The 9,297-nt window shown below is 54.2% G+C and overlaps 1 protein-coding gene across 1 annotated transcript in view; it reads left to right on the plus strand.

The window, feature by feature from the left end:
* Asic4 (acid sensing ion channel subunit family member 4) overlaps window positions 1-9,115 on the plus strand; it is a 22,212-nt gene extending 13,097 nt beyond the window's left edge. Inside the window, exons 2-10 of the mRNA XM_003463992.5 lie at window positions 3,263-3,407; window positions 3,506-3,633; window positions 3,768-3,930; window positions 4,437-4,493; window positions 6,433-6,586; window positions 7,586-7,677; window positions 7,757-7,836; window positions 8,024-8,128; window positions 8,289-9,115. Of these exons, the coding sequence (XP_003464040.2) occupies window positions 3,263-3,407; window positions 3,506-3,633; window positions 3,768-3,930; window positions 4,437-4,493; window positions 6,433-6,586; window positions 7,586-7,677; window positions 7,757-7,836; window positions 8,024-8,128; window positions 8,289-8,402 (1,038 nt within the window). The 3' untranslated portion in view covers window positions 8,403-9,115. The remainder of the gene's footprint in view (window positions 1-3,262; window positions 3,408-3,505; window positions 3,634-3,767; window positions 3,931-4,436; window positions 4,494-6,432; window positions 6,587-7,585; window positions 7,678-7,756; window positions 7,837-8,023; window positions 8,129-8,288) is intronic.
* Window positions 9,116-9,297: the final 182 nt, after the last annotated feature.

Genomic DNA, 9,297 nt, shown 5'->3' on the forward strand with positions numbered 1-9,297 from the left:
GCTGCTCTGGCAGGTTTTCTGGCCCTGAGGAGGTCAGGATGCATGGTGAGACCAAGCTCTGGGGAGACCACGGCATTGCTGACAGGCAGGGCTCCACAGAGGTGGAGTGGTGGGGACATTTGTGAGCAGTTAAAAACCTTGGTCAGGCTCCCACCAGACCGGGCCTCTGTTAGCCCCTCAGCTAAAGCCTGGCCTCAAAACTGGCTGCCTCGTAGGCAAGAACTGATTCCAGCACCTCTCAGCCTGAAACAGGAAGAAGTTGGCTACTGTGAGATTTCGCAGATTTTTAAATATTCCCCCCACTTGCCTTTCCACCTCACCAGGGGCCCCGGAATCTTACACACAGCCCGCCTCTGGGTTCCCCTGCCTTGAGGACAGGTCTAGGCTGGGCTGACCTGCTGGCCTCTTGTCCTCTCTCTCACACCTTCCTACCCCCAGTAATCCGCAGGTCAGCAGGTTGTCAGAAGCACAGCACTGGCCCTGTCCCCCACCCATCTGCCAAATCAGCACCTACACTTTAAAGGTCCACAGGTAAACTGGGTGCAGGGGGGAGTCTGAGAAATGATCGTTCTTGAAAATGATACCAAGCAGCCTCATTCTCTGAGTTTTGATTTCCTCATCTGTAGAATGGGGAGATAACGCCTGCAGCCCTTATACTGGTTTGTTGTGAAGATCTAATACAGTGTGATAAGCACTCACATATTGCCTGTGGCACAGCAGGAGGAAGTGGCTGCCCTGCCCACTCCTGGCTGCCACACAGAGGGGCAGGCAGAAGGCATAGAGATGGGGCTGGGTCTTGCAGGCAGGGATCAAGGACTTGGGCCCAGAAGTTGCATGAGGACAAGTGAGGGACTGAAAAGCAGTAGGTCTGGAGAGGAGAGGAGAGGGGAGTGGAGGGGAGGGGGGTGGAGGGAAGGAGAGGAGAGGAGAGGAGAGGAGAAGAGAGGAGAGGAGAGGAGACAGGAGAGGAGAGGAGACAGGAGAGGAGAGGGGAGGGGAGCAGAGAGGAGAGGGAGGTGCAGAGGAGAGGAGCGACAGAAAAAGGGGTAGAAGGAGAGTCACAGAAGGTCCAGGGAGCACAACCTGCCTCATTTCATCGGGGTGGACTGGGTGGCAGCCGGGCCTTGAGGTGGGGCAGGTGTGGGTTTGGGGGGTGCTGCCATGCTTGTGGGAGCAGCTGGAGCCTTGTGACTGACCAGATGAGCTCCACCTCTCCTCAGTGGCTGTGTGACTTCGGGGAAGAAACTTCACCGCTGGGCACAGGGTCCTCATCTATAATAAAGGAAATCCGTAAACCAACCTGAAACCAGAGTTGCTGAGTGGACTCAGTGGACGTCGCCCTTTTGTCAACCCTAGAGTGCTTGTTAGGCGTGTGTTTTCGTGTTAGGGATCTGGGCAGGTCGTTGTTGATGGAAGAACAGGGAGGATGAGGGTCATGGTCCCTGGAGCACTGCAGCTGCCTGGACAGAAGCCCGCACAGGACCCTAAGTGCTCAGATCTCTGCGCATCCGCTGCCTCGTCGCAGCTCTCTCCCTTCTGCCTCTCTGCAGCCAGGCGGTTGGAGCTCTTTTCCCTCCAAGAGGCCTGCAGCTTTGCTGCGGCTTTTGCAGTGTGCATGGTGGGGGGGGGGGGGGGCCGACGCGCAGGGGACGTGATTGAGTGCGCTGACCTCTTGCCCCCAGGGAAGGTGCTGCCTGTGATGGGTTTGACCCAGGGGCTCGTCTCTGCGGGGTGAGCCTGGCAGGGGGAACTAGAATCCTCCTCTCCCGCAACCGCTTTCCCACCCCAGCTGCTACACAACTCCAGGCAGTAGCTAAATCTGCAACCCGAGCCTCCGCTTCCATCTTCGGGGCGCCAGCGCCACCTGGTGTCCATTCAGGAGAACTCGGCGTAGAAGGGATCTTCTTCCTGCCTGCCTGGGGCAGGTGCTGGGGACTGTACACTCATGTTAGCCATTCACGTTAGTTCAGGCGAGGAACACAAGGAGACAAGCAAATAAACCAGGTCATCTCGCGCCTTGTTATGTACCTTGAGCAAACCAACAAACTCATCACGGGTATTTTGTATCTAACTCTTAAACCGAGGCTTGATTGGGTCGCGTGAGAGAAAGAGACAGAGACAGACGACAGAGACCTTGGATGGGTGCATCCCAGGAGAGGAAACAACAGCAACAAAGGCCGAAGAGGAAAGGAGAATCGGATGCTTGACTTTGTCACAAATCTGGGGAGTGCATGGTTAGAAAAGGCAGGCAAGGATCGATCATGTAACACAGAGACCTTTTTTCTTTTTTTGAGAGGGATCTCACTATGTAGTTCAGGCTGGGCTTGAACTCAGTTCTGTATGTAGCTCAGGCTGACGCCGTGGCAATCCTCATGCCTCAGCCTTCCAAGTGCTGGGATTACTGGTGTGTGTCACCATGCTCAGCTTCACATGGAGACTTTCAAGCTAGGGAAGGAATGTGATATTATTCTCTCGAACACGTTGTTGTTCTTTAAAAATATAGTTTTCTTGTGTATATTTAGTGTTCACAACCAGATGATGTGGGATATAGGGGGTAAAAGCTGGTGGGTGCCTTGATTGGACCTAAGTGTTCAGCTGCTGTCCAGAGAATAGAGAGCCAGGGAGAGATCAAGGGAGGCCACTTAGGAGGAGATGATAGTGGAATGGGAGGAAAAGTTCACTGAGGATGGGGGGAAAATGGACTGTCTCAGAGGCGGACACTTCAGGCGTCCTACCTTGGAAAATTTGAGTGGCCATGGTGGGACCCTTTATTCAGAGAATTGTGGTAGAGGGACAGGATTTGAGGGAACAACAGGAGTCTTGCCAGTGATACACTGTAATTTGGAGTTGCCTTTTAATCAATTAAGGGAGGAAGCCAGTAGAAAAGATGGAGGAAATTAGGGGAGAGCTGGACTTATTTGAGTTCCTTTTTTCCTTTCTTTTGTTTATTTGGAGACAAGGTCTCACTGTGTAATCTAAGGTGGCCTCAAACTCATGATCTTCCTGCCTCAGCCTCCTCCTGAGAGTTGGGTTTTATATTAGTTGCTGGCATATGTGGCAGGGGTGACCTCAGGGGCGCAAGGAAGCTTGGAGTTGTCTCAGCCTTTCTTTCTTTCTTTCTTTCTTTTTTTTTTTTTAATCAGTACTGGGGATCGAACTCACGACCATGTGCTTGCAAGCAGGCACTTATGCCGCTGAGCTAAATCCCCAGCCCCAGCCTTTCTTTCTATCTCCCTTCTCCTTTCTTACTTCCCTGTCCCAGGTCTATACTCGCTATGGGAAATGTTACACCTTCAACGCGGATCCTCAGAGCTCACTGCCCAGCCGGGCAGGTGGCATGGGCAGTGGCCTGGAGATCATGCTGGACATTCAGCAGGAGGAGTACCTGCCCATCTGGAGGGAGACAAGTACGCAGCCGGGAAAGAGACAAGGGCCAGCATGGGGATGGGCACCTGGGCCCTCTGCCTGGGATGGGTCTCCAGAGGTCCTCCTCTCTGCCGTGCAGATGAGACGTCCTTTGAAGCAGGCATCCGGGTGCAGATCCACAGCCAGGAGGAGCCACCCTACATCCACCAGTTGGGCTTTGGCGTGTCCCCAGGCTTTCAAACATTTGTGTCCTGTCAGGAACAGCGGGTGAGCACCCCCAGCTGGGCCTGGTTGGGCAGCGAGGATGCTGACCACTCCCCCATCCCCCATGACCCTGCTGGGGCTGGGCACTGACTGCTAGGCAGGCTTCCTGGCTTTGACCTGGTGCTCCATCTCTGCAGTTGACCTATCTGCCTCAGCCCTGGGGCAACTGCCGGGCTGAGAGCGAACTCGGCGAGCCTGAGCTGCAGGGCTACTCAGCCTACAGTGTGTCTGCCTGCCGGCTGCGCTGTGAGAAGGAGGCTGTGCTCCAGCGCTGCCACTGCCGGATGGTGCACATGCCAGGTGGGCACCCATGCCCAGCCAGTCCTCCGTACACTCTGCTGGATGCCAGGCCCTCCAGGGGCAGGGCTCCATCTGTGCGCTCAGGCTAGTGCCTATGTACATGTGTACATGTGTACATGCGTGAATGTGAGTGTGCTTGTGTGGATGTTTGGGATTCTCTGCATACTTTTGAATCTGCATCTGGGAATGTATGCATGAATATGCCAGTGTGTGTGTTAATATATGTTGGTGTGTGTGTGCTTGTGCGCATCTGTGCTTGTGTATTTTTGGAGTTCGTGTGCATGCACTCAGATGATGTATGCAAATGCATATTGTGTGTATGCAAGGATGCCTATGTTTGCATGCATATGCGTACACACGCATTTTCGTGATTATATGCACGAGTGTGTATAAGTTCATCTGTGTATGTGCAGACCCACGCATTTGTGTGTGTGCCCACACCTGGTTGTATGGTGAGGGAGAGGCGTGGGACCACAGCTTCCAGGAGTAATCTTCTTTGCTTTCAGGCAATGAGACCATCTGCCCGCCAAATATCTACATCGAGTGTGCCGACCACACACTGGGTGCGTGCTGCCTTCTCCCTTCCCTGCCTCTCCACCACTGTCCTCATCTTCTGTACACCTCTCTCCCCACTGTCCTGGCTCCTCTCCTCCCAGTCTCTTCTGGAGGGTTCTTCCTGGGGGTTCAGCTCTACCCCATATCTCAGGGGGTCTGAAGACCTCTGTGGTGCAGACACTTTGGTAAGTGGGCAGGAGGGGTTGCAGGAACCCAGGACTGACAGTGAAGGGCTGGGCTTTGCATCCCGATCCAGCCAGTGCACTCACCTCCCTGAGAAAGCGAAATGACTTCTCCTTGGTCTCAGGAAAAAAATCCACTGTTGGCTATAATTGTGGGTAAGGCAGATCCCATCTGTCCACAGATCTCACCTGGTTAGCGATCCATCTGTCTGTCCATCCATCCATCTATGCATCTGTCCGCTGGTTGGTTCATTTTTTTCTTCAGATCGTTACAGCCTGTGCTGGGTGCTGAGGTGAGAGTGAGACTGAGAGCCCTGGCTTGGAGAGTGTACAGCCCATGGGGGGCTGTGGACAGGTGTGGCATGGTACACAGCGGTGTGGTAGTTTCTCAGTGGGGACACTTCAGTGCTACAAGGCCCAAGAAAGGGGCATGCAGCTCTAGTGGGGAAGGCAGAGAGGGTTCCTAGGGGAAGTGACAGATTAGCTGAGGCTTGAAGAGTACATGAGAGTCAGCCAGGTGCAAAAGGGGATGTGTTTTAGGTGATGGAAACTGTATGTTAAGGATCTAGTGGCTTTGTCTAGGACCCTGACAGACTGGTGTGGCTGGAGGCAAAAGAGAGAGGCTATGGGGAGCCAACAAAGGCTTAAGGCAAGGCAGGAAGGCTGTCTGATTTTCTGCAGGTGAGTGTGATAAGATGTGAGCTTGGACTCAGAGGGACCATGAGCTTATTTCAGTGATCCAGATGCTATGGGGTCCTGGGGATGGGGATTTGAGATCCTGGGGCAGGGGACATTTCCAGAGCTTCTCCATCCATGCCCTGCACCACCTTAGCTGTCAAACAAGCAATTGAGATTCAGTGAAGGAATAGAGGAGCTGGCCTTGTGGCACATGCTTCTAATCCCAGCACTCTGCAAAGCTGAGGCAGGAGGATTGTAAGTTTGAGCCCAGCCTGGGAAACTTTGCAAGATCCTGTCTACAAATAAAAAAAATGAAAGGTCTGGGGATGTAACTCAATGCAAAGGTCTTGAGTCCAATCCCTAATAGGACTCAAAAAGGAAAAAGAAGGAAGAGATATGTAAACAGGGATGATGGAGCCATCAGGGATGTGGAGTCCACAGAATTAAGGTCACTGGGGAGTCTTCACTCTTCTAAGTCTGAAGGGAGCCCTGAGAGAGCAGGAGGTGCACTTAGCAGCATCCAAGGGCATGGGGCAAGGTGGAAATGGGCAGAGAGTGGATCTGAGGGATTAGAGAGAAACCCACCATGCTGAGTGTGTGAATCCTGTCACTTGTTCTTTCATCCATCCATCTGTCCATCTGTCCATCTGTCCATCCATCCGTCCATCCATCCATCCATCCATCCATCCCAGCATCCTCTTCATGCCTCTTCTTCTTTTTTTTTTTTTTTTTTCGGTTCCGGGATTGAACTCATGACCTCACATTTGCCAAGCAGGTGCTTACAGCACTGAGCTAAACCCTGGCCCCTACCATGCCTCTTCTTGTATCTGAGGCCTCTTGTGGTTGACTAGCTCTGGAAGATTGGCTCTGATCTTGCTCTAAACCATGGGACCTCCTTGTCCCTGAGGACTGGGCAAAGAAGGATGAGCCTGTGGAAGGTCCTGCCCAAGCCAGTATCCTCTAGGGAGGCCAGGGCTGGTCCTCTGTGTGGACATGCCTGCCCCAGCGCAGCCCCACTGCTCCCACCCTAAGGCTGGTGGGCCTGCAGCCTCCCTCCCCCGCTGCAGTTGGCATCTCCGTGTTACAGATTCCCTAAGTGGGAGCTCAGAGGGGCCATGCTTTTGCCCTACCCCTTGCAACCTGACTCGTTATGGGAAAGAAATCTCCATGGTCAAGATTCCCAACAGGGGCTCAGCCCGGTACTTGGCAAGGAAATACAACCGCAATGAGACCTACATACGGTACGTGCTTCCGTACTGGCTGTGCTGTGCTTATATGTGTGTGTGTCCTTGTGTGTGTGTGTGGTACATAGTGCTGACTGGGAATGGGCTGATCTTGTGCATGACGGGGCTTCTGCCAGGAATACCATTTCCATAATTTTGTTGTAACTGCCTCCCCATCCTTCATGTCATATCATGTGCCACCTCTGGGGAGCTCTTTGGGTGCACGCACCCTGTGCATATCTGTGCCATTGCATGTGCCCACTGTGAAGAACCCTTTGCAGTCTCCCAGCAACCCAGGGAGTGGCTAAATGCACACAGAGTGAATGACGTGCTGAGGCAGGGGAGGAGGGTGAGAGGGGAGAAGAACAAGAAGGGGCCACACTGAGCCTTGAGTCTGGTACCCGCCAGCCAGTCAACAAATTCTCAGCATGATCTGTGCATCAGGCTTAGTGCTGGCTTTCCTGGGGACAGATCATTAGGACACAAAACCAATGCAGAGTTTGTGAGTGAGGCACATCTTATAGTGTAGCACTGATTTGCATGCCCCAGTGGGCCTCTGAGTTTGGGAGAAGCCCAGGAGGTTAGAGAACCAGGTGGTGCTGAGATGGACCTTGGCATCTGAGATCCTGTGTGGAGAGAAGTCCAGAAGAAAGCACTTGGGTAAAATGACACAGTGCAGTAGATCCTGGGCAAGAAAGTCAAGAAGAGGAATTTTAGAGTGGATTGATGGGCAGTAGGAAGCCACTAAAGGTTCTAGAAAGGCCTAAGAATGCAACTAAGTGAATACATTTGGTGGTGGTGTTGGGGAGCAGGCTGCTGGAGACTACTGGCAGGAGACAAATTATAAAAGCAGCACCCATCTGGCGCTGCATCCCCTGTACCCTAGAAAGTCTAAGGAGCTGGTTACCAGCTCCCCTGCACCTAGGGTGCTAGATGGGGATATGCGGGGATATGCTCCTGTCAGCAGCCTCTTTAGAAGAGTGGCCCCACACTGATGTCTTCTTCCTGTCTCTGCAGAGAGAACTTCCTGGTCCTAGATGTCTTTTTTGAGGCCCTGACTTCTGAAGCTATGGAGCAGCGAGCAGCCTACGGCCTTTCAGCCCTGCTGGGTGAGACCAGGCCCCTGCCTGACTGCCATGGGCGGATCAGCCCAGCCTCTCCTTCTGACCCTGTCCTCCTGCTCCCTAGGAGACCTTGGGGGACAGATGGGCCTGTTCATCGGGGCCAGCATCCTCACACTGCTGGAGATCCTGGACTACATCTATGAGGCAAGGGAGTGGGAGCTGGGAGTGTGGGAAACACAGGGGGGCAGTGCAGGCTTCTGGCAGAGCGGGGCTGGAATGGTACAAGATTGCTGGGCAGCAAGTCCTCTAAGTGGGGCTGGCTAAAGCCCTCTCTTCTCTTCTAAATTTCCTGAGCTCACTGCTATCCATCCCCCTGCCCCCCCCCCCCAAGATATCCTGGGATCGACTCAAGCGGGTGTGGCGGCGGCCCAAGACACCCCTGCGGACCTCCACTGGGGGCATCTCCACTCTGGGCATGCAGGAGCTGAAGGAGCAGGTAAGCGTGAACTCTATAGCCAGGCCCTCTCATAAGGCTGAACACCCCTCAGTTCTGAGTTCCTGAACCTGCTGGAGGGCTCCCCAAGGGACAAAAGGCCTCTATGGGAGACCCAGGGCACTGCTGGGTCCTCCCATTCTACTCCCTCTTTGTCCTGCAGAGTCCCTGTCCAAGCCGGGGCTGTGCTGAGGGTGGGGGTGCCAGCAGCCTGCTCCCCAACCACCACCACCCCCACGGCCCCCCAGGAAGCCTCTTTGAAGACTTCGCTTGCTAGGATGGTGCTGTGTCAGAAAGGACCCAGGAGTCTGAGACCCCCCTTGGCCCCTAGCTTCTCTCCTCCTGCTTGTGGGACAGGAGGCCTGGAGCAGCCCAGGGCTTTGGGAGAGGGTGGTGCTCACTTGTGGGCTGGCATCAGCTCTGGCCCACTGACCTTTGTCCCAACTGCTTTGCACAAGAGCCTTCCTTGTCCAGACTCTCCAACCCCAGGCTGGTCCCAAGGAGGGCTGGAGTCCAGACCATGTCGACTGTGGAGGGGAAGGAGGGACGAGAGGGGGAGGTGGAGCTGGAGTCCACCACAGCAGGATGGAACTCTGTACATTTGTATATATTTAGGGAGGACAGGGTGGGGGTGGGGTGCAGACATAGAAAGTAGGTGGGGCTACAGAGTGGGTGATTTAGGAAAAGCCAGGGTCCTAGTCAAATGTCAGCAGCAGAGGGCGAGCCCCTAGGACTCAGGCATGCTGGGCTGGTCCTACTTCCCCTCTCCAGGGCCAGCTCCCCTCTTGGCAGGGGGAGTGGGTGGCCCAGCAAGCCTGGCCCAGCTCCCAGCTCCCCCTGCACCAAACCACTTGAGCCCCTTCCACAGGGAGCAGTCAGACCTTTCAGACCTGGGCTGTGCTTGGGGGATGGAAAAGGAGCCTCTTAGGCCTCTCCTCCTCCTGGTTTTATAAAGTGCTGACAAAACTGGGAATAAAGAGGCATAAAGAATTCTCTGTTTGTGTGTGTGTGTGACCGAGCACATGCTGGGAGCTGGGGTGGGGCTGGGCATATGCATGACTTAGTCCCTGTAAACGAAAATGCGGCCCCAGCAGTGACAAGGGCCCCTCCAATCTCAGAATCAATTCTCCCTCCCAGCTAACGCCTATCTTTTAAAAATTTGAATCAACCAG

Source organism: Cavia porcellus, unplaced genomic scaffold (genome assembly GCF_034190915.1).
Source record: "Cavia porcellus strain 051 isolate PalLab524CR breed Dunkin Hartley unplaced genomic scaffold, mCavPor4.1 scaffold_1, whole genome shotgun sequence".
In the NCBI taxonomy this organism is placed as follows: Eukaryota; Metazoa; Chordata; class Mammalia; order Rodentia; family Caviidae; genus Cavia; species Cavia porcellus.